This window comes from Bacillus rossius, chromosome 13 (assembly GCF_032445375.1).
Source record: "Bacillus rossius redtenbacheri isolate Brsri chromosome 13, Brsri_v3, whole genome shotgun sequence".
Classification (NCBI taxonomy): domain Eukaryota; kingdom Metazoa; phylum Arthropoda; class Insecta; order Phasmatodea; family Bacillidae; genus Bacillus; species Bacillus rossius.
In genome coordinates, this window is record NC_086340.1 from 7,418,868 (window position 1) to 7,444,691 (window position 25,824).

At 40.3% G+C, this 25,824-nt stretch overlaps 1 protein-coding gene across 1 annotated transcript; it reads right to left on the reverse strand.

Moving 5' to 3' along the window:
• Positions 1-571: 571 nt before the first annotated feature.
• LOC134538589 (methyl farnesoate epoxidase-like) lies at positions 572-23,799 on the reverse strand. Its single transcript, XM_063380015.1, has 10 exons — positions 23,742-23,799; positions 16,953-17,050; positions 14,408-14,662; positions 10,739-10,982; positions 6,900-7,074; positions 5,435-5,549; positions 3,311-3,491; positions 2,775-2,892; positions 2,552-2,693; positions 572-947 (listed from the first exon to the last, which is right to left on the reverse strand). The coding sequence occupies exons 2-10, from the start codon at positions 17,035-17,037 to the stop codon at positions 766-768; spliced, it is 1,497 nt and encodes a 498-aa protein (XP_063236085.1). The 5' UTR covers positions 17,038-17,050; positions 23,742-23,799; the 3' UTR covers positions 572-765.
• Between the last annotated feature and the right edge of the window lie 2,025 nt (positions 23,800-25,824).

The following is a 25,824-nucleotide window of genomic DNA, read 5'->3' on the forward strand; positions in this document are numbered from 1 at the left end:
ATACACAATACTGTGTTTTGTTGCATGACTAATTTAATTAATTTTTTTTGTGCTTTTGTATACTCTGCTTTTTAATTTAACATACTTTTATGCAACATGTTTGGTTTTTATGAATAACTTACCCTCAACAATAATAAATTTCTCGTATAAAAATTGCACCCCTACTTTTCCAACTTTATTTTAACATGAAATGTGCGATGATTATGCAATTAAACACCACATGTATGAACTCAACATTGAGTTTTTTTTTATTGTATGATTTTGTTTTCCTCCCTGCCCCCTTTTTTTTAATGCTTCTATAGAAAAAGACAACTTCAATTTTAATGTGACACACATAACTATAGCATAAATTCAGAATTTTAAGGCTAGTTCTATATTGCTATACTTAAAAAATAAATGCCTTTGTTTTATGGGAAAACGTAGACTGTCAATATTCCACTGTGATTAACTACAAATCTACTCAATTTTTCTGAACTGCCACCTTAACTAGTCAAAGAATCTGAGCATTTTTGTGTGAACACATTAAATAATAATGAGCAAGGATTATTTCTATAGTGTTGATATAAATTTAAAGCTTTAAGCGTGGTTAAAATTTTTTATTTTACACGTACTAGCATCACAAGACAAGAGACATTCATTTTCTTTGGTGCTGGGATAATACTGTCGACATGATCGCCGGAAGCAGTCTTGGGGTGCTGCTGGCCAAGGAGGAAATGTGTGCGGGCTGTAGGTTTGCGGGGTTTGGTGGAGGCGCTAGGTTTTTCGTCACGGCCTCTGGGTCACGACGGCGCTGAACGGCTGGGTGGACAGTGTCAGGCCGTTCTGCCCGCTGTACGAAGGCCGCTCCGCGCCCTCCGGCAGCCTGAAGGACAGGCTCTGCAGCAGGACCGCGAAGAACAGGAACAAGCTGTTCTTGGCCAGCGTCTCGCCCAGGCACCGCCGACGACCTGACGACACACGGCCGGGTTTCAATTTTACGGTCACGATCCCTGAACACAGCTCTCCAACTACCTAGCAAACCACCTTTGCCAATGCACGTTTGTTTGCGATTGGCAACTCCGAACACACAGCGTGCTTTTTTCCACCCTCCAACAATTTGTAACTTATCCAATTGCAATTTGACCCGGTACGTGTGTTGTGATGTTTGTAACCAATTACCACACGCCCGCTGCTTTGAAGCCCAGAGACCAGTGGACCCATTGATGTTCCCCCGCCGTGTCTCGTGCGTTACCAAGGTGTCCGCTAGGTCACAATATTCATCAAAGTGTCAAAAAAAGGTTATGAGTAGTGTAAAGCAGGCCTGTGCAGTTCCCCGATTTTTCCAATTCTGGTTTCGGTCCCTTTAAAATACCAGACCTGAAGCAGAATTTTAAAATCTTCGGTTTCAGTTCCAGGTATTTCTTTTGTACATTTCATGTAGCGATACATTTATCACATGGGAAAGCTGAATAAACACTTTCTTTTAATGTAACCCTCAAGGACGTAATAACACACAAAATAATGTATGTAACAGAGTATGGTTCACAATGAATTTGGGCAGCGGTGGGAACTGAAAGAGACACCATTTCAGTTTCAACAGTTTTATCTTGTAATTTTGTTTAATTTTTTTCTTCATTAACGCATGGTATATTCGAATAGAATTACTGAAGTTCATAATGACTGGTTGCTTGAAACATTTTATTTCACATAATAGTGAAACAATATGGCTTCTTGCCATTCGTATGTCAAAGGTAAATTACATTATCACCAAAGCATGCAAGCGAAACATTAAAACTGTAGACTATAAAAAAACAAAAAAATATACATTTGAATATTAAGAAAAATATATAGATAAGTGACAAAAATGTTAACCAAAAAATTAACTTTGTCATCACAATCTTGATGCCAGCAATGATTAGTCTACCTAGTCCAAGGTTTAGGTTAGCTTAAAAATACTTAAACTATAAATTTTTCGGCTAATGCAAAGAGTGTGCTTCTCTTTCTGTGTTTTTGAATTGTTTTTAATAGCCAAATAATGACACAGTTATCCTCATTCATATTTTTGCATTATAGGAACTGGAACCAAAGTTCTTGGTGTAAAACCAAACTGGAATTGAACTGAACAATAAAAACCAGCACCGCACAGACCTAGTATAAAAGGTTATGGATATCTCTAAGAAAGTCAAAAAGTTTCAATATCTTTTAGGGTTGAATAAATATGTCCTGATAGAGAGATAGAATCTTTTGATCACTTTGTATAGTCAATAATCTATAAATAATAAACATTGATTTAACACAGTAGGAGTGCAGTTTATACACACCAAATTTAAAAATAGCTTGGGGAAGAAGATCAGTATTTGTCGTAGAAGGGCGAGGGGAGAGAGCGTATAAAATCTATTGTAAAAGTTTGCTACAATCTCATCAGGTCATATGTGATTACAAAATATGAAAAGGTCAATAAAAAAAGACAAATTTTTATTTCTATAAACCAGTATACACCTTAGACTGAAACTGAAAATTTTGGAAGGCACTGATGTCAGAAACATTCCAAGGGATTCACTAAAGAGCTCACCGTAACCGAAAGGCATGAGCCAGGGATCGGAAATGAGACGTCCTTGGCTGTCGATGAAGCGTTCCGGCCTGAAATTCTCCGGGTCCTCCCAGTGATCCGGGTCCATGTGGCAACTCCACAGGCTCATGATCACGGTCGAGTCCTGGGCAGATGGTTGTAATCATCGTTCAACACAGGAAAAAAATCATGTAAATCTTCCGCCATCGCTTTCTACAAGACATACCTTCGGGACGAAATATCCGTCGATTTCCGCATCCACGAGGGCTCTATGAGGCAACGTCATCGGTGCGACGTTGGACAACCTCTGGGTCTCCATCAAGAACGCGGAGACGTAAGTCAGCCTGTTGAATAAGAACTGCAAAAATTAATAAGACAATCTTATGAGTCGATTTTTTTTTTTAATTCTCTTATTTTATTAGTCAAATTCACGCCAAGATTGAACAGTGACTAAAGTAGTAGCTTGGCTTCTGGGTTGTGTCCGTGTCCTCGGCAAATAATTCACCAACGTTTCGGGCGACTGTAGGTAACTGCTCCCTGATGATGGCGACTGCAATGTCGACCGTAACGTTGGTGAATTATTTGCCAAGGACACTGCTACAACCGTAGATGATGATGATGGCGACTGCAATGTCAACCGGAACGTTGGGTGAATTATTCGCCGAGGAGACGCGGCTACAACCCAGAAGCCTAGCCACTTCGGACTATGGCCACGAAAGCCATGCATGACTCGAGTGGTCGCGCACGCGCGGGAACGCTCACTTGCTCTTGTCCTGGAGCGACGGCGGCCGGTCCCTCCCCACCACCTCGTCCAGCTCCGAGTGCACCCTGCCCTGCGCCTCCGGGTGCAGCACCGCGAACATGATGGCGAAGCTCAGGGTGTTGCTGGTGGTCTCCGACCCGGCGGTGAACAGGTCCTTGCACACGGCAACTATCTGGGCCTCTGCGCGGGACAGGATCTGTCGTTAGCACTGCCGGGGAAACTTAAGACACATGTGTGGTCCATTACCCACAGGGCCGGTGCAAGGTAAATTGGCGCCCTAGGCGAAAAACCTTAATGCCCCCCCCCTACCCCCCAAACAAAAATTTCCTTGCCTCATACATCACGTAAGCCTAAGATTTTGTCAACAATCAAATGTAAGCAGGCTTGTGTTGCCGTGGACTTTAAATAATTACTTATATCAATATAAAAATTCCAAACTGTTACAAAAATCCATTTTCATCTAGTTTCAATAATCGTTAAACATATTATATGAGCTGTTATGTGTCGTGCTGCGCCGCCCCCAGCTACTTGGTGCCCTAGGCGGTTGCCTAGTTCGACTGTATGAACGCGCCGGCCCTGATTACCCACAACACAAGCGCGGCTCCAGAAGGGGGGCGATAGCCCCTCCCGAGACCAATTTTATTGATTAGTGTACATTAATGTTTCCTACTTTAAATATTTAATTTCATATGTTAAAACTTTCATCTCATCAAAAGTTGCATGGAGCTACTAAGGTTCTGTATTTGAAACCTGTAATTTGTAAATAATATTCCAAGGCCAATATCTGTGACCACATTCATTTTTTTGCAACTACGACCTTTCTTTGTGCGATAGCCCCTCCCGAAAAGTCACCCTGAAGCCGCCATTGCCACAACACACCATACAAACGTGAGTTTTAACGCAATAGTGACCCCAGGCCCTCTTGCAATACATAACCGTTTGAAGCATGACCTGTCTTTGTCTCGCTGAGCCTGAGCTTGTTGCTCATTTTATAATTGATCACAGCATTTCTGGGAACTTTATCCACATGTTGTCTTACAGAAATTAATTGAGGGAACTGTAAAGTGTTTAGTCTATAAAATTTAACGTAAAATTTTTTTGTGTGTGGATTTTGAGTGGTGTGACCATCGCCTCCACGCGCCTTTAACCTTCTGGCAGTCTTCGTCAGACCATGGCCCGGGACGGCCACTCTTTTCATGGGGAACCTTCAACCTTGTAGGTACTACTAATCTTTTCAACCTGTTTATTTTAGTTCATTAACCTAAAAAAATAAGTGTTTTAATCACTCGCAATGTGTCCTCATGTCACTTTGCAGTTCAAGGTCCAACCGGATTGTCTTAAACTTTATTTCGCGACTTGATCACACCGCGAGGTTAGTCACTTACGGGACTGGCTAACTCCAGCGTTAAAGGTATTTTTTATTAATAAGTCACAAATATGTCTGCCAGCATTGACATCACTAACAAATTTAACGTAGATTTCATGACTATTGACAGCCAAGTCCTATCCACAAATATATTTTCAAACTTTTGGGATTGGCCACCGGCAGTGCACTAGTGTATTGTGTATTTCTCGCTTAAGGATCAATAGCTTAAGTTGGCAAGAGCCACGACTGTAGTGATAAGTGTGAATAAAACTACGTGTCTTGTAATAGTCTTGAGTCATTTACAAGTCATTATTAATAATAGTCAGGATTCAGCTTTCTACGCTGCAGAGGTAATGTGCTCCTGTGAAGCAGCTTATTGTTTCTACTCGGCTACCGACAGCCTACGAGTCTAGTGAGCTACACCGGGGCTGACGATCCACGAACATCATAACTTCGATTGACGCGCGAGCTAACTGGGCGCCCTCCCGGTCAACCAACACCTTAATTCAACCAGCACTCACTAGGCTCACGGGTTTAGAACCCGAGACAGAGGAAGACGGCACTTCTTGGTTGAAAATGACTGGTAGCGCAACTGCAACTATGCCAACATTGCAACATTGGAACATTGTTTTGCAACCATGTATGCTGGACGGGACGTGATTGAACTTATTTTCGACCCGTAAAGCATTTACCACGTGCCAGTGCTTCCCAGCAGGAAGCTAATTCTTGAATGAAAGCGGTAAATGAGCCAGCTTACCCGTGAATGTGGTTTCTTTGGTATCTTTCTGCTTGTCCATCTCCTGCAGGAACACATCGATCAGATCGCGATTGTAGTCCTTACTGAGAGTGGCTACGTGGTCTCGTACTATGTCCTGCAACGACAATGCTCATCATTTACATAAAGTAACTATGAACATTTAATTATGAGCATAGAAAAAGTGAGTGAGATGTATAGAGAGAGTGAGAGAGAGAGAGAGAGAGAGAGAGAGAGAGCAGAGAAGTGAGACAGAGGGAGACATGCTGTCTTGGCAGGCGCCTGGAAATTTTTTTTGTTATTTTGTTCAGCAAGAAAGTTTGGCTGGTGGGGTCTGGGCTTTTAAAAGTTCATTTAGCATATTTCTCAAAAGCATTCTTATATCATGTTATCATAATATTATTTTAGTATTTCAGGAGGTGATGTTAATCCAGTTCAAATGAAACCAGCTCGAGATGTTTGGTCCATTGGACTCGGAAGAAATAAAATACGAACAAAAGCGAAACGAAAGCATGTAGTATAAACATGCATTCTCAATTAGGCATATTGCACAGAGGTGCTCACAAGTCATCTTAGATTTTATGCAGGAAATCTATTGTTTATGAAGGCTAAAAATTATGTAGATAGTGATAGGTAGGTCATTTCATTCACGTAATTCATGATCAAAATTACATGAATACTAAATTCACAAAAAAAAAAAAAAAAAAACAACACACACACGGTAACAAAAACACACACATATAAACACAAACACACACAGAAAAACACAAACACACACATATATATTGTTTTAATGAGTATTCTTGCTCAAAATTTTTGAAGATTAAAGATTTTAATATGAAACTTGATTAGTTAAGGTAAATAAAAACTGGTTGTCTGTAAAGTCTGTTTACGGACGATAGTTTAACGTGACAACGTCATAACAAAACATTGATGAAATGATTGCATACTTTTATGAATAAAATCGAATCATTTTTATTGAATTATCACTATTTTGTATGGATACAAAGAAGGAGTGAAATGAAATATACAATTTAACTGATAAATTTACTTTTATTTGCACTCATTAATTCAAATATGTTTATTACTTTAACGAAGAGATTATTTTAACTATAACCTTTATACATTTTTGCTATTTAACTTCTTCCAATCTGTGTTATTCTGTTGAGGATAGGACGATGATGTGGAAAGTAGGAAACGAATGGGAGTGTTTCAAGTTTAATGTGCCTCGAAAAAGTCAAATCGATGGTTGTTCCAATCCAGTGGAAGAGAGATGGATGCGGCGCAAGCGTACAATGAGCGTAACGGGACACAGCGTAACGGGACAATGTGCGTTGCGGGACACTTTTTCGTGCGTGCAGCCGGCGTTCATCGATTTGTTAGACGTCACGTCAAAAATGTTTTCCAGAGACCCCTCAAACATGTCCCCAGCCCCACTAGCGTAATAATGCAGGGGGGAGTGTCTCACCGTGAAGAAACACCACAGGTTGTACTGATTGGTGAAGAACTGCTTGTAGCCAGACAGCGTCGGTGCCAGGAACCTTAGGAACGGGAGGTAGTTCAGCGCTCCCCCTGAAGAATCAGAGTTCCGGAATATTTCGTTCGACATGCTGATGAACCTCTGCAGCCGCGGGTCTTTTTCGCTGCGGGCGCAAAGTCACAGCGGAGAAACCAACGTTTATTGTTGACCCACTTTCGAACTATCGACATGGCACGACAATTATTTTTGAAAGTTCAAACAACTGTTATGATTAGAGACCCGGAAAATTCGCGGGTTCATTTCGTGTTATGCTAAAATTCAAATAATTATACCTCAGTGCTGCTTCTGTCATTGGTTCACTGTTAATCTGGAGGACTGAGGGCCAATTAGAGACCCTCACTCATAGAAGTGTCGAATCACAGGCCACCCAGTCGAGACGATTCACAAGTCAGCAGCCAATGAACAGTTGGCTTTTGCCCGAGTGTGTAGAGGATATTGGAGTCTATCCTGGAGGTCATTGAACACGCGAATTTTCCGGGTCTCTACAACGCATACAAAGCGTAGCTACTAGATTATTCTAACTCATATTTAAGGGTTTAAATGTGACAACTGCTGTTAGTTCACAGTTAAACCAAACAATAATGAAAGACATGCTGCATTTCTTCTTTTCATACATTATGTATACTCATGCACTCAATGTCATTACACATTTTCAAACTGGAATAATTTTTTATAGCAATGTGCCAGTCACAACAATTCTTCCAATCATTGCATTGGTAAAAACACGTGAAATGTGCAACAACATATCCTTACATGATTTATAAAAAGGGCAATACTCTGAAAAAACCCACTGGTTCACTGCAACGTCCAGCACATTCGGGTTCTTACCCCGCGAAATTTGTAACGAATTCTCCACGGTGGGAGATGCATGGCCTGACTAAATCACCATTGGTCGTGGCAATGATTTTTCGCGAAACAATCCGAACACTGGCTAGATTCCAATAAGGATGCATGCACTGGCAGCTTTTTGCAAGAACAGTCTTGCGCCTTAATTTGCCAGGCCGTTCAGAAAGTGTACGCTTCCACAATGAGCGGCTGAGATTCTTTTATCGACAGAACCCATGTTCCTGAATAAGAGCAGTCGGCAAATCATAAATCACAGACGTAACATAGCATCTCACAGCCTTAGTTTGCAGTGTGCGTTTAAATATATTTTCACTCTCTCTTTCCAACGCATGAATTCTGTCTTTAAACTGTCTTGGTTTCGGTGTGCTCTAGTGCCAGATCAATGTCATAGAGCCCAAAACATTTAGACACAACTTTATATTGTAATCACAGTTGTTTAGAATGTATCTGAAACATTGTATTTTGTAAAGGAGAATCTTGTAAAAGTAATTTCTTGTTGTATTTCATCCAGAGGATGGTGTGATAATATTCAAATTTTACTTCTAAAGAAATACATATGTTTTTGTCAACAATTAGTTTTATGTAAGTAAATAGTTACATTTTTGCCTTTGTTTGAACTTAGTACATAATTTAATGGAATAACTTTTTTATTAATAATGATTAAATAGTTTTTACTGTGTAATAACATTTGGTATTTAAAATGTATATATTTTTAGGATGACTATAAATGTAATAATGAGGTTAACAGACAATATTTTATGGTCTTAAAAATATCAAAAAATATATAATTAATGAATTAAAACAAATATAATAAATTATGGTAAACAAAATAAGATTTAAATGTTAAAAAGTCAGTCAGTATCAACCTGACAACAGTTGGCGCTGTTTACTCTGTACTACAACCTAAGAGTGAGATGCTCTGTAGTCTTGAAATTTATCTTAGCGAATAATCGCTGCCCTTGCAGATGGGTCAAAAGAAATCCTTGCGGTGCACTTGTATGTGATGTTTTATTGATTTCGCTGTTAGAGTTTGCCAACAATGAGGTCATTAGATGCAGGCAAATACTATTATTCAATTTGGGAAAATCGGGTAAGGTATCAGTCGGGCAGGAAAAAATTGCCGCTGCTTTTGGGAAAGGCCAAAATGAAGACATGTACATCTTGTGCTGTTGGCCTGCAGTTTACCAAGCAATAACAAGAAACACGGAAGACCCGACAAAGACAGCTCACAATGTCCGCAACCAAACAGTGTGGTACTTAGGAGTTCATCCTAAAACTCACTGAACTATGCATTTTCTTTCTTTTTTTTCTTCAATTTCTTAGTCATAGCCAGAAACCTGCTTTTTCTTCTGTTAGTACATGATTCCGTAATAGAAAATATGGTCCTTTCAGGGCGGTCAATAACCTGTGTCCATTGGCGAGGGTCATTCATCTCTCAAATATTTGCACTTTAGTTTGAAGCCTTATAATAATGTGAATTTTGCAGGTGTCTAGCCAAGGGTGTATTCAGATAGCTAGGTAGGGGAGGAAGTCAATTTACCCCTTGTGAAAAAAAGGGAAGAAAAATGAAACAAATATAACAGAAACTTCTCAAAAACGTATTAGCAGGTAGGTTGCTAGTGTTCAAACACTTTGAACGAAACCGATAACGAAAAGAGACACTGCATCATCTGTGAGAAGTCATAAGAACTATAACCTTAGGATTTATAATGAAATAATTTATGCCACATGCAGTCATTCTAGAGACCGGAAAAATTCGCGAATTCATTTCGCGATAGGCTAAAATACAAATTGTTATACCTCAGTGCTGCCTCTGCTATTGGTTGACAACTCACCGGGATAACTCTGGGCAAATGAAAACACCCAACCGAAGATTTATCGAATCACAGGCTGCTACGCTGGAACGTCTCACAAGACAGCAGCCAATGAGTGGGTGGCATTTGACCGAGTGTACGTAGAACTATGGAGATCATCCTACAGGTCATTGAACCCGCGATTTTTTCCGGCCCCTAGCCATTACTGTAACACTAACACTAACAAACAATTGTTAAAGTTAAAAAAAATATGTGGTCTCTCTTTTTTTATCATTATATGCACCATAAGACCCTCCTCCATGAAAGAGAATAAATTCCGAAAAATCTCTCCCCCCCCCCCCTCATATTTCAAGTTTCAAGCGGGATACGCCACCTGCGACAGGGAGCAGTGGAGGAACAGGAACCGGGACGCGCTCTGGCCAGGGGCGTAACCAGGGGGGGGGGGGGTTAGGTGTTCAAACCCCCCACTCCCTTAGCACCAAATCATTAATTAATTAATCTTATTCATCACTCAAACAAATTTCATATTAAAATTAATAAAAATTTTACCATTACAATATTTAAATTTAATTACCGAAAACTGCTAAAAATTAGCACTATTTTACACCTTAAAAATCCAAATTTTCCCGAGGGGGGGGGGGGCGGCATGCTTCTTAACACCCCCCATACACAGGGCCGGTGCAAGGTAAATTGGCGCCCTAGGCGAAAAACCTTAATGCCCCCCCCCCCCCCGGCCGGACACCCCAAAAATTTTTTTCCTTGCCTCAAAATACATCACGCAAGCCTAAGATTTTGTCAACAATCAAATGTAAGCAGGCTTGTGTTTTTTTTTTTACTTTTTTACTTATTACAAATCATAAACAGGTGTCACCGTGGACTTTAAAACAATTACTTATATTCAATATAAACATTCCGAACTGTTAGAAAAATCAATTTTTCATCTAGTTTCGATAATCGTTAAACATATTATATATGAGCTGTTTATGTGTCGTGCTGCGCCGCCCCCCAGCTACTTGCCGCCCTGGGCGGTTGCACTGGTTCGCCTGCATGGACGCGCCGGCCCTGAGGCTACAATAAATCCCGGCTACGCCACTGGCCGCGTGCTACCTGTAGGTGGTGCCCGCGGTGATGGCCCACAGGCTGTTGAGCACGGGCACCACGAAGGCGTGCTTCATGGGCACCCCGGCCTCCCCGCGCTCCGCCCCCTCTTCGCGCAGCCTCCGCGCCGCCGCCAGCGCCTCGCTAGCGATCATGGCCTCCATGCTGCGGCGGCCGAACCCCAGCTCGCGCAGCTGCTTCAAGGAGAAGCGGCGCTGCGTGCGCCACAGGTCTCCGTCAGTGAAGATCACGCCTGCAACACGGGGTCAGCTCGGGGTCGACTCCGCCGCAAGGCTTCCAACAGCTTTCATACTCACACACTAGCGGTGCTATGCCACTTTCAATATTTTTTTTGTAATTTAAATAAAACAATTCTCACTATGTTTCTCTATTTATCTCCATTATCTTGGTTTCTATCTATTTCTCAATCTATCTCCCTATATATATATATATATTTCGGCATATCACTATATCTATATATAGGGATACGGAAATTTCGCGCATTCATTCAGTCTCAAGTTAGAATGCAAACCATTACACAATAGCAATGTGTTAATGATTGGACAGCAGTTATTTGGACACGCCCCCTCTGCAACCGTGAGCTAACGATGCCCAGCTAGGAGAGAAGTAAGCGAATCAGGTAGCGCCAATTAAAAAAGAAAAAAAAATATTTCATGTAATAGATCACCCAATAGGAAAGTAAATATAGGTTGAGCACACACATGACTTTGAATTCTACCCTGAGGCTAGACGAATCCGCGATATTTCCTGGTCTCTCTCTCTCTCTCTCTCTCTCTCTCTCTCTCTATATATATATATATATATATATATATATATATATCCCTCTCCACACTCTATGTATATATTTTCTTATCTATATTTATCTTTAGAATACAGAAGATCAACACACAAACATTCATTTATATATGTTTTTTTTACCTGCAAACACACGCACAGATTTGAATGCAACACTGTGTCAAAATTTTATAAGTAATTGGTGAAGAACTTTTTGGGATTAAAGATTTTGAACGAACTAGCATAATTTTATATATACTGAAAATTTTACTTTCGTTAAGGCTGAGACTACACTTCAGGAGATTTTCAGACACCACATCGTGGCGTCTTTAGACAGCATTATTTACAGTTGCAGTTATTCACGAAAATGAATTCGATGCTAAAAAAAAAACTGTTAGCACATTGCTGTAACTGGACAGCATTTGTCGCAGGTTTTCAACACTAGCAAGCTGTTGGGGAAAGTTAATCGTGACAAGTGCAAAGTGTGTTTGGTAGGGAGTAAGTAACATTGATATTTTTTTAAATGCTGGTGTAAGTTTCAAAGAGTACTCAAGTCGTCAAGTGTGTCTGACAGTCTGACATACCCATCTCAGAACTTGGTCACTTTCTGTTGCAAAGTTTGCGCCAATAGCCACATTGCATGAAAAATTTGGGTTGATATTCCAAGACACAAATACAAGGATTCAGGTGTTGGACATGCTACCCCTGTACCCTAACCGTATTCCCATCAGTGCACGACAGGACACGAACAGTACATTATTTTTTAGGGAACGGATTTCAGTGTCCTGTCCGTTGCCGATCTGTTCCCCTAATTCCGCGCATGCGCGGAGCTCACCTTTTTTTCGCTGATTTCGCCCAGATGGCATACCCGCTCCTGGCATCACTAAACTCGCATACGTTCAATTTCGCGAACATCGGGGAACGTACCGAAAGCAGGGGCACAACAACTTAATTTCCAAAGGGGGACAATATCCTTTTTTTTTTATAAAGAATCATCGATCCCCCCTATTGAAGCGGGGGGTCCGGGGGTCCTCCCCCGGGAAAATTTGTATTTCAAGGTGGAAAATGGTGCTATTTAAGCAGTTTTATTATCTAAAAATTGATTACACAGCACTTTCTTTGCTCCCGTTTGCCCCTATTTCAAGGTTTCAGAAGGAGGGGGGGGGGGGCAAAATACCCTTGCCCCCCTCCCCTCCTGATGTTGCGCCCCCGACAAAAGCATCGGTGTAACAAATGAAACTTTATGGTAGCGAAACTATCATCATGGGATGCTGGGATACATTTTGTTATTCGCAACTTTAAAAAAAGTACTTGAGAACATAAAAAAATATATCACCTTTTTAATTCGAGCGACATTACTGCCATCTCTGGTATTTTTTTTTGCTGTTAACAATTGTATCGATGGTTGACAAAAATGTCTGTTAGGACGTGCGTTGAAAACCAGTTTCTAGCCTCACGCAGGTTGATGATTTGGTTTCCTTGCCGGGATTCGGTTCGAACACGTTCTGGAATACGGCCCGCGTGTTAGGTTACGGTGGTCGTCCTAGCGGGGAAGCCTAAGATGTACATCAAGTTCTGTCCCTGCCCGAACACGTACCGAATATTCACCTTCGGCCAACCTCGGGTTTATTTATATATATATTTATATTTCTCTGTTTACTTTAATGTAGCCATACTAACCTAACTTACCGTCCATAGTGTTTTAAAGTGTTTTAATGTAGCTAACCTAACCGACCACTTTTAATATATTTGAATTCATTTGTCCTGCGCAAAAATAAAACAAATCCCGAGGTTGGCCGTAGGTGAATTGTTCGGGCGTGTTCGGGCAGGGACAGAACTTGATGGACATCTTAGGCTTCGGTGGTCGTCCTAAGCGAGGGAAACCTACGATTCAGTCGTCCTTCTGGACATACCTGAATACTCACGTTTGCAAGCCTTCTTTTCACAGACGAGAGAGCCAAACCCGAAGTTCCCCGAAGTTCATGCTAGCTTTTTTTTCCCCTCCTTTCTATCTCATTGTATAAACCGATGTGGCATTTAATTTTGCGGTCGATTAGGATAGGTTACCTACATTATAAATACTTTTAAAACATTGTGGATGGTCGGTTATATTATGTTAAGCACAACCACATTAAAAATACTGTAAAATCATTTTATGGTTGCTTAGCAAATAACTTTTTATTATGTAGCTATCCAGGGCTGGGAAACCGTTTACATGATTTCACAGCATTTTTTATGTAGCTATGCTAACCAAATCAACCGTCCACAATGTTTTAAAGTATTTATAATGTAGCTAACCTAACCTAATTGAACGTTAGTTAGCATGAGTTTATATTTATTTACAATGAACCAAGGAAAAAAAAAACGAAGATGCACGATCGGGGGGTTCGGCTCTCTCGCCTGTTGAAATGAAGGCTTGCCAACGTGAGTATTCGGGAATGTCCGGAAGGATGAGTGAATCGTAGGCTTCCCGGTGACGGGACGGGAACCACGCATAACTTAGAAAGTCACAACTTAGAAACGTCATAACGTAGAAAGTCATAACTTAGAACCATCACAACTTGGAAACACACAACTTAGAACTGTCATAACTTAGAAACACGCAACGCAGAACCACACAACTTAGAAACGTCATAATGTAGAAAGTCACAACTTAGAACCGTCATAACTTAGAAAATTCTAAGTTGTGCGTTTCTAAGTTGTTGGTTTCTAAGTTGTGTATTTCTAAGTTGTTGGTTTCTAAGTTGTGTATTTCTAAGTTGTTGGTTTCTAAGTTGCGTGTGTCTAAGTGGTGTGTTTCTAAGTGGTGTGTTTCTAAGTTATGAAAGCACCCCTACTGGCGACCACCCGGGGCCTGGGGAGGGAGACGGCGCGCGCACTCACCGTGCCGCCGGCCCATGGTGCGCAGGCGGAACAGGTAGCCGTCGGGCCGCCCGTCGAAGTGCTCGCTGGCCAGCACCTGGGTCACGGCGCGCCGCCCCGCCACCAGCACCACGGTCTGGCTGCGGCCCATGCGCAGAGCCACCACCGCGCCGTAGCGCTCCGCCAGCCGCGCCCACGCCAGGTGGTGGAACCCCGTGCGCTTCACCAGCCGCGCCACCTGCACCAGGTTCCCCAGCAGCGGCCAGCGCGGCGGACCTGCGCCCGCCACAACACTGGCTGTGAACCCGTCCACCACGTGTCCGGAGAGGGGGAGCTGAATTATTGTTGCTTGACAGTGGTGTTTTTGAAAGGTTGTCTGAATTGTTGCCCCTTGGATGGGCAGCCATTCAGGATTTTTCTGACAGTGGTTAGTTTAGGTTAGGTTAGGTTAGATTAGGTTAGGTTAGATTAGGTTAGGTTAGGTTAGGTTAGGTTAGGTTAGGTTAGGTTAGGTTGGGTCACTTTACAAACTAACCACTGTCAGAAAAATCCTGAAGGGCTGCCCATCCAAGAGGCAACAATTCAGACAAGCTTTCAAAAACACCACGGTCAGAAAAATCCTGATGGGCTGACCATCCAAGGGGCAAGTTTTCAGGATTATTTAAACTCTTAAAGGAGCGTGTTTTCAGAAATTGGATGGGCTGCCCTTCCAGTCTCTGTACAAATAAAACCACTGTCAGAAAAATCCTGAAGGGCTGCCCATCCAACGGGTAAGAATTCAGTCGCCCCTCCGAAAAAACGGTCAGTAGAGGGCTAATTTTAAATTATACCTTCAGTAGTTTCATATTCTGTAATTAATAACTTATAAGTAAAATATAATTGTATATTTTGTGTTTTTTTTGGTTTTGTGAAATTGTATATATATTTATACATATTTTGTTTTTTGTGAAATTGTATATTTTGTGTTTCGTTTTTGTGAAACTTTATATATATATATATATATATATATATAATTTTTTCTATATGTACTTGACATGTATCATACCCCAGAAATGGGGTCAAAGGATACGAAATAAATAAATAAAAGTACATTTCTGTAATACAATAAATTTTTAGTACACTTAAGAGGAGATATACAGTTAAAACTCATTTATTCGATTAAACCGGAACCAATGGCAATCCGTAAAATCGAAAATCCGGATAATCTGGTTAATAAGCAAAACAAAATCCTTAAATAAACAGGCTTACGATTCAATACGATACAAACTGTTTTGTATTAAAATTACATAGTAAACATTCTACATATTATTTAAAAGTCATTATAAAAATAAAATTAACGTTTCAAATCCTTTCTTAACAAGTTTCAATTATGTAAGGTGATTGAATAAAGCAATATCAGGTACATATTGCGAGTGCTAAACGTCTTTGTTAGCATAGATGTAGAATACAATTGTAATTTTTACGTGAATATCCATTAAATAAAATGTCAACAAATCTGATCCGGATTACCTACCCGGAGACTCGGATCAAATAGGGCCCGATAAACTAAGTTTTACTGAATTTAGTACATGTTATTTGTGGTTAGAAAAGTCCTCTATTATCTATAACACCGCAGTAAAATAATACTTTAATAAGTTTGGAAAACTATGATTAAGAATTAGGAAAAAAAAAAGAAAAAAAATATTCAGGGTTCAGTGGGGAGGTAATGCCTCTGAACCCTGAATATTTTTTTCTTTCCCCCCCCCCCCCCCCTTTTCCTTTCTGGATCAGCCTGTGGTTCCAACATTGGCTTATTTCCTCTTTAAAACAAATAAGTACGTACAGTATAAAAACAATGGCGGCTTCAGGATGACTTTTCGGGAGGGGCTATCGCACAAAGAAAGGTCGTAGTTGCAAAAAATGAAAGTGGTCAGATATTGGCCTTGGAATATTATTTACAAATTACAGGGTTTAAATGCAGAACCTTAGTAGCTCCATGCATCTTTTGATGAGATAAAAGTTCAACATATGAAATTTAATATTTAAAGTAAACATGAATGTACACTAATCAATAAAATTGGTCTCGGGAGGGGCTATCGCCCCCACCGCCCCCCTTCTGGAGCCACCCACCCTGAGAGAAAGGTTTGTTTACCTCAACAAAATGTTTGTTTGTATATGGCGAAATAAATATATTTTGTTAATTCAAACAAATATTATTTTGTAGTAGGAGAGATTCTCTTGACCCAAAAAAATGATTTTGTCAACTCAAATGTAAATTTGTTTAGGTGTAACAAATTATTTTTGTTACTTACCGAGTTTGGTTACACTAAAAAAAAAATATTTTGTTCCACCAAGTAAATATTTGTTTCGCCATATATAAACAAATATTTGTTTGATTCAAAAAACTATTTTCTCAGCGCGCTTGTATAAAAATGTCATGGCGATTAAAACTTATGCATACCTACCCTTTTATACCAAGTCCTCCTCCCCCCCCCCTTTTTTTTCCACTATCGCGAAGCTGGTATTAATCGCCGAGGAGGAGGAAGAAATGACTCCTGCTAAGAGGTTGTTCCGACGGAGCACTCACCGGGAGGGTAGTTGCTAGGCTTCCTCACGTCGAGGTAGGCCAGGACGGCCAAAGCGGTGAAGAACACGGCCAGTTCCAGCCACATGGCCGCGGCAGATCTGCAACACAATGCATTCAGCAGAACAATCAACAGAGAGTAGTTGTTTTGTACGCTGTCTTCGCCACGCCAATGATTCAAGTGGCAGTGAAAACCCCCATTTTCCTGGGAAGCCTTCTTTTCACAGACGAGAGAGCCACACCCGAAGTTCATGCTCGCTTTTTTTGATTTTTGATATCACGCTATCTTTAATGTAGCTATCCTAACCAAATAAACCGTCTACAATGTTTTAAAGTAAGTATTTATAATGTATCTAACCTAACCTAATTGACCATTAGTTATCATGAGTTACAATGAACAAAAAAAAAAAAAACCGAAGATGCACGATCGGGAGTTTGGCTCTCTCGTCTGTAAAAATAAGGCTTCCCCCATTTTCCATCTGGACACACACACACACACACACACACACACACACACACACACATGTATTGGTAAGAACGAAGTTGATGTCGAACCTCCTTGGCCCTTAATAAAAGCCCTGGTATCAGCTCCGGTATTCATCCTGTGTACACTGGTGCGGTCATTGGCTGCCTTGTGGGAATTTTTTTTTGACGTGACAACGTCTAATAAATCTATGAACGCCGACTGCACGCACGAAAAAGTGTCCCACTACGGATGTCCCACTACGGATGTATCCTAATTGCTCATTGTACGCATGCGTGGCATCTCTCTTCATGCTCATTGTAGGGCCTGCGCATTTGTGGCGTCTCTCTTCCACTCGATTGGAACGACCATCGATTTGACTTTTCAATCATATTTTCGTCGTTTGAATTATTAATATTATGTAATTTAACGATTTTCCACCGATTTTCAGCACAATCGGTACGGTTATTTGAAAGTAATGTTGAATATTCAAATACGTTTTGAACCAACAATGAATGGTGTTTTACAGTTACACATAATAATTCTAATTACAACCGGGATCTTTTGCACAATGTTTTAAAAAATATTGTAACACATTATAAATAATTTTGGTGTATTTGGGATGCGTATTTGTTATAAAATCGAAATGTAAATTTATTAATTAAATTGTACATTAATTTCACTCCTTTGTATACATACAAAATAGTGATAATTCAATAAAAATGATTCAATTTTATTCATAAAAGTATGCAGAGGTAGATTTTATCATACAAAATATAGAAAAATTAAAAAAAATTCTTCCCCAAATAATATAATATTTTTTATACCTAAATGGTTTGGTTGCAAAAACCTATTACGGCTCAGTCTCAGGCCGAATATGATATTTCCTTTTCTTCTGGATCAATCATTTCATCAATGTTTTGCTATGACGTTGTCACGTTAAACTATCGTCCGTAAACCGACTTTACAGAAAACCAATTTTTTTTGTTCAATTGGCCCAGCTTTACACGAATTGTCCGTTGCGTCATCTCCTTCGGCACCGTGGCCCGGAAACCAGTTTATTTTCTCCTTGGACGGATCCTGGGAGGGGAAAGTATGTGTATGTCGTAAGTGTTCCAAAGAACCGTTTGAGGGTTTCCTTGTTTCGATTTCACTGGGTCGCTCGGCCGGCCTGATGTGTTACGCGTAGCCGGGGCCGGACGTCTAGCTAGACGTAATAAAACGCGTGGCTCAGACGAGAAGACGGAACCTATATAAAAAAAAAATTGGTTGTCTGTAAAGTCGGTTTACGGACGATAGTTTAACGTGACAACGTCATAACAAAACTTTGATGAAATGATTGCATACTTTTATGAATAAAATTGAATAATTTTTATTTTAATAATAAAAGAATAAATACTTGTAATTATACTAGTAATCAGATTTTTAAAATGAACGAATAATTAACCTTTATTGCCGAAATTGTTTTTGTAATAAGCAATGAAAACCACATTAACTTTTCACTTCACTTTATAAACAGTCTAGTGGAAGAGAGATAAATGCGTCGCAAGCGTATACTGAGCGTAACGGGACACATCGTAACGGGACAATGTGCGTTACGGGACACTTTTTCGTGAGTGCAGCCGGCGTCCATCGATTTATTAGACGTTGTCACGTAAAAAAAAACTTTTACATTTAAAAAAAATTCCTTTGGAAATAGTTGCCAAGAAAACGTTTGTAACACTACAAGAAAAATATTGCTAATTTGTACAACATAATTAATGTATAAAATACGTTTTTCGAAATAATACTAAGTATTTCTTATAAAAATTGGTGCATAATTAAAAATTTTAATTGATGTATCATTAAAGTAATTTTTTTTAAACCATGAAATGATAATCGAATATTCAATAATTGGAAATTATTTTGTTTTATTAAGTTTATTAATGTGCGTAGTTAATAAAAGGAAAGCTATCGAGGGAACGGTTTACAAATGACCTTGGTACTGAGACAACACAAAGCATAAATGCCCGGGTAAGACTCAGAACCCAGTATTACTGCGAACACTATTTTGCAGGGACACAGCTTTTTTTATGTAAAAGTATAAATTTACAAAAATATCTGTAATTTTACATGAATATTTATTTTCCATTTACAAAATAAATTAACAGTTTACGAAACCAAATAGTGTTTACTCCCCACGGTCCGGCTACACATCAACTGTTCTAAAAACATCAATTTAAAGCTTATATCTAGTAAAAGCGCTAACATTATCAAAAAAAAAAAAGACTAGATTGCTTTGACCTGAAACTAAAAAACCTTGTTTCAATTTTGAGAAAATTTTCTAAGTGCAAATCCATGTACGTAAACAATTTTTTTTATTCAGTATAACACGCGGGAGTGCCTCAATTTATAACCACTTTTTTGAAGGCTGCAACTGGAAATCGGGAAAAAGCTAGAAACACGAAGTTTATGACCGGCACTGAACACACCAGAGTTCAAAACTTAAAATACTTATCAGTCTAGAGACCGGAAAAATTCGCGAATTCATTTCGCGATAGGCTAAAATACAAATCGTTATACCTCAGTGCTGCCTCTGTTATTGGCTCACAACTCACCTGGATGACTCTGGGCCGATGAGAAACACCCAACCAAAGCTTTATCGAATCACAGGCTGCTACGCTGGGACGTCTCACAAGACAGCAGCCAATGAGTGGGTGGCATTTGACCTAGTGTACGTAAAACTGTGGAGTTCATCCTTCAGGTCTTTGAACCCGCGAATTTTTCCGGTCCCTATACATCCCCGACTAGGCGGGCTCTTCAATTGAGACCTTCGATCCACTTGGTCTCCAACTCAGAGCTCATTCATAAATTCGAAGAATTCCCGGGCGTTGGAATCGAACTCACGACTCCACCGAGAAACAGATTATTATTATTATTTTTAATGAACAAGCCAATCAGTCGGTCTGCCTTTCAGAACTGCTTCCAAAACCTGTTGCAGATTTCGGGTGAAAACGTGTTCAGATAACGCGTAACTTCGTGCGCGGAAAGGGAACGGGTTCACCTGAAGTCTTCCAGAGACCTGAATAGCCACTGAAAGGTAGACGTCTTTAGAAATAAAACTATGTGCACGTAAATGTCTACCTGCTAAGTACTAACGTTTATTTATTTGGTGAATAAGGGCCTGGCCCTCACAGTATAATGACCTTTTTTTCACTTAACCACAGATTAAAAAACAAACATATACGTATTACTTTTGAAAGTAAAAATAAACATCAAATAGTAAAACAAAGAAGTGATCACTTAAAAAAAATAACTAAGCTAAGAAAATGGCTCACAATTAAACTACGGGGGAAAAAAAAGTATAATTCTTTTTTCAATATGTGCTAGGACGTACCAAGCGAGTTGGTGTGCCAAATGAAACTTTGTGGAAGCGAAACCACCCTGGAATAACATTTTGTACACTTGAATGGCAAATTTAAAAAAAAAAAGTACTCCAGAAAATTAGAACGACACCAATATAATTCGTGCGACGGTGCTGCTATATCTAGTATTTTTGCCGTGACACTTATTGTATCGATGGTTACCAAAACGTCCGCTAGAATGCGCTGGAACCAGTTTCTGACCTCGCGCAGGGCACAGTTTATTAAAATGGTTGCAAATTTTATTCTTTCCCGGGATTCGCTACGCAGAGGATGGGATCCTCGAAATAGTCTTGGCTGTATGGACAGAGACCGACTGGTAGTCGACTGACTGGAAAGTTTTATCACATTTATGCTAACATAAAATTACCCCAGAAAATGAAATTAAAAAAAAGGTATCGGGAGGGGCTATGGCTCCCTGCAGCCCCCCTCTCCCCCCTCACCATCTTCTAGAGACACGCTTGACTGACCTTCACGGGGACGCACCACAACGCCGAAATACCACAACGCCGAAATACCAAATTGACCACGACGCCGAAAGCTAGAAAACTGCTGTGTACCACAACGCCGAATTACCACAACGCCGAAATACACTAACGCCGGAAAAAGTCATTGCAGGACTGCCACAAAGGTTAGGTTAGGTTAGACTAGGTTAGGTTAGACTAGGTTAGGTTAGACTAGGTTAGGTTAGACTAGGTTAGGTGAGACTAGGGTAGGTTTTACTAGGTTAGGTTAGACTAGGTTAGGTTAGACTAGGTTAGGTTAGGTTAGGTTAAGTTATGTTAGGTTATATTACGCTAGGTTAGGTTAGGTAAGGTTAGGTTTGATTGTGGTATTTCGGCTTTAAGGTACATTTAAGAAACACACACAAATTCATTCAGTTGTTATTTCGGCGTTGTGGTACACAGCAGTTTTCTAGCTGTCGGCGTTGTGGTCAATTTTGACATTCGGCGTTATGGTATTTCGGCGTTGTGGTAACGACCCGACCCACATTCGTACAGGGGAGTGTCGAGAGAATTGTAATCCAGTCATCAAAAGGGATGCAGTTTCAAACCTCGCGACCGAAAGTAATCCGTGAAATTATTTCCGTGTCCGGTAAACAACCAGAAAAACGGAATGAACCACCTCCTGCGGTGAGCGACCGGAACCTCGTGGACGTCATCAAAGTGGAACAAACATGGCGGCTAATAGCAATGTTCGCTGTTAGCTGCACAGCTTCCGTTGTTTACAACTTCCCTCACGTAGGATTAACCGTTACCGCTTGCCGTTAACACCTTGACGACGCCGTCGCCTCGTCAGGGCCTACCGGCTGTAAGGAAGCTTCGCTTAAAAAAACTGATCCTTGTATAGGGTTGGAAGATTTTGACGTGACGTCTAATAAATCGATGAACGCCGGCTGCACGCACGAAAAAGTGTCCCGTTACGCTATGTCCCGTTGCGCTCATTGTACGCTTGCGCCGCATCTATCTCTCTTCCACTCGATTGGAACAACCACCGATTAACAGAATAACACAGATTGGAAGAAGTTAAATAGCAAACATGTATAAAAGTTATAGTTAAAATAATCTCTTCGTTAAAGTAATAAAGATATTTGAATTAATGAGTGCAAATGAAAGTAAATCTATCAATTAAATTATATATTTCATTTCACTCCTTCTTTGCACCATACAAAATAGTGATAATTCAATCAAAATGATTCAATTTTATTCATAAAAGTATGCAATAATTTCATTAATGTTTTGTTTTGACGTTGTCACGTTAAACTATCGTCCGTAAACCGACTTTACAGACAACCAATTTTTTATTTAAAAGTAAACCCTTAGATTAAAATTGTAGCTAGCTGAGTCCAAGAAGAATAAATTCTGATGTGTGACAAATATTACAATATTTTTTTTAACGTGCTTGCTGCTGTATCTATTTCTAGTCATTTAATTTTTAAGCATAAGATAAAATATCAAGTCAATTCTAAGACATCTAACTTGCAAATAATCAAAGAACAGCATGTACGTAAATATTTTTTCCCCCCCACAACTATCAAAAATGCTGCAAATTAAATGAAACGTTTTATCTGGCACGAGGCAACTTGCACACTTTTCTCTCGCCGCGTACGTAAATTCAACACTTATTATATCAGCGGTTCCCTAAAAGGTGTTCCATGGCGGGGTCACAGGGGTTCAATGAGTCGGGACGAATGTCACACAAGGCAGGCACAGTTATTGTCAAAGAACTTCCTTTGAAGGAGTTGGGGTTCCGCCAAAAGAAAAGTCGATCACAGGGTTCCCTGGCCGGAAAAAAAATGAAAATAAAGGAAACCGCTGCTTTAAATCATGGGCCCCAACAGTTAAACGCACTCAGTTATGTTACTTGTAAAAGAAAAAAAGTCCACAAACAGTAGGCCAGCATACAAGGAGCATACAGCGCACAGCCCTTGCTTGAGGCTAGGGTCTCACCAGCTTGAGGCAAGGAGCTTACCTGCTTGAGGCTAGGAGCTTATCTGCTTGAGGCTAAAAGTTTACCAGCTCGAGGCTGGGAGGTTACCATAACTTGAAACTAGGAGGTTACCACAACTTGAGGTTAAGAGGTTACCACAGCTTGAGGCTAGGAGGTTACCTGCTCGAGGCTAGGAGGTTACCACAGCTTGAGGCTAGATGGTTACCAGTTTGAGGCAAGGAGCTTACCTGCTTGAGGCAAGGAGCTTATCTGCTTGAGGCTAGGAGGTTACCACAGCTTGAAACTAGGAGGTTACCACAGCTTGAGGCTAAGAGGTTACCACACCTTGAGGCCAGGAGCTTACCTGCTTGAGGCTAGGAGCTTATCTGCTTGAGGCTAGGAGCTTACCTGCTTGAGGCTAGGAGCTTATCTGCTTGAGGCTAGAAGGTTACCTGCTCGAGGCTAGGAGGTTACCACAGCTTGATACCAGAAGCTCACCTGCTTGTGACCAGAAGGAGTGCTGCGCGCAGACTGCGGGGTCTCTGTGCGGCGTACACTTTCTCTCATTGACAGCCATGGTGCGACTACAACCGCCATCACCCCCTCTCCCCCCTCCTACTTCCAGGCCCACAAAACCCTCGTCAGCTTTCTTCTGTTGGTCTCGCCCCCCCCACCCCCTCCCCCAAGGCCCGGACGGACAGACAACAGCCCGTCGCACCCGTCATCCGCCGAGCGACTTACAACACACTCCGCTCGTCCTTCATTGTACTTTTTGTTTAAATTTTTGATTTCATTGCTGACAACCGTTGAGAAATTTTAAATTTTGGGGGAAAAATAAATAGTTAAACACTCGTATAAAGCTCTTATAACTAGGGACCGGAAAAATTCGAGGGGTTCAATGACCTCTAGGATGAACTTTATAGTTCTACGTACACTCAGTCAAATGTCACCCTCTCATTGGCTGCTGTCTTGTGAAGGTGTCCCAACGTAGCGGCCTGTGATTTCGATACAGCTTCGGTTGGGTGTTTCTCATTGGCGCAGAGTCGTCCAGGAGAGTTGTGAGCTAATAGCAGAGGCAGCACTGAAATATAACTATTTGAATTTCAGGCTGTCGTGAAATGAATCCGCAAATTTTTCCGGTCTCTACTTATAACTAGGGACATGCATATCTCGCGAAAAGAAACCTTGACTACCTGAAAGTTGAAACACTGTAGCATCGTACGTGTTTCGTAATTGGGTGAGTTTCTTTCAGCTACGGTACGTATCGATTTTTACAGCACCAATCACTGTAATTCACAACGGAAGCAAAGGCGTCCTGAGTGGCCCGTTCAAATAAGGCAAACGACTTCTCTCGCATACGCCCGCCAATCACAAGGGCACACCTTGTTGCAATCTAATAGGAGTTCAGTTTTTTTCTCGCGAAAAGTACTTGCCCCTACTTAAACTCATTAAACGCTTTTGTTCCCCCACTCTGGTATTTATTTTTAACATTTACAGAGTTACCATGCGTAATTAATACACTTCTGTGTTTATTCTTAAAAAAAAAAAAAAAAAAAAAAAAAAAAACAGCTTTTGAAATGTGTTCAAACGTAAGTTGAGAAATAATTTTGGAAGCAGCTAAACAATTAAACAAGCTTTAATACCTTCTAATATATTAAGATTTGACAGACAAACACCTAAATGACATATGGATAGAGACAGAAAAAATTCGTGAATTCATTTCACGATAGGCTAAAATACAAATAGTTATACCTCAGTGCTGCCTCTGCTTTTGGCTCACATCTCACCTGGATGACTCTGGGCCAATGAGAAACGCCGGAGCAAAGCTTTATCAAATCACAGGCTGCTACGTTGGGACATCTCACAAGACAGCAGCCAATGAGTGGGTGGCATTTGACCGAGTGTACGTAGAACTATGGAGTTCATCCTACAGGTCATTGAACTCGCGAATTTTTCCGGTCCCTACTTACAACACACTCCGCTCGTCCATCATTGTACCTTTTGTTTAAATTTTAATTTCATTGCTGACAACCGTTGAGATTCTTAAATTTTGGGGGGAAAATAAATAGTTAAACACTCTTATAACTAGGGATTGTATTGTAAAAAAAATATAATTATAACTGTAGTACTACTGTTTAAATTTTATCTGTATACAACGGTATTATTTTATAAAGCCTATCCTATATGTGTACCTATATTACTGTTTCTGCAACCATTTTATGTTATACTCGTATCAACTGTCAAATTTTAACTTTTATCTTTAGTACCTACCTATAAATTAGTTGTTGTTCTTATATTTTTTTGAAGTGTCCTATACCATTTGTGCAAATGTCTGTATGGTCAGATGGACGAAAATGAAAATAAATAAATAAATACATAAAAAATAGTGCGTGGAGTCTCTCCGCGCGGAAGAAGTGAAACTTCGTAAGGTGGAAATGAAAATAGGAAGGGGTAGAAATTTATTTTTAGTGAAATCATATTGTATCAAATCCTACTAAAAAAAATAAAGGAAATAAATTTGTAACGATTCATAGATTGATTTTCAGAGAGAGAGAGAGAGAGAGAGAGAGAGAGAGAGAGA

What these genes read in the sequence shown, in the direction of transcription:
- LOC134538589 (XM_063380015.1), bottom strand. Translation starts at nt 17,037, where the DNA reads ATGTGGCTGGAACTGGCCGTGTTCTTCACCGCTTTGGCCGTCCTGGCC. An exon ending in CACCATGGGCCGGCGGCACG is followed by an intron (nt 10,983 to 14,407) that starts GTGAGTGCGCGC and finishes CCCGTGTTGCAG; the next exon opens with GCGTGATCTTCACTGACGGA. An exon ending in CAAAGAAACCACATTCACGG is followed by an intron (nt 3,492 to 5,434) that starts GTAAGCTGGCTC and finishes TGTCCCGCGCAG; the next exon opens with AGGCCCAGATAGTTGCCGTG.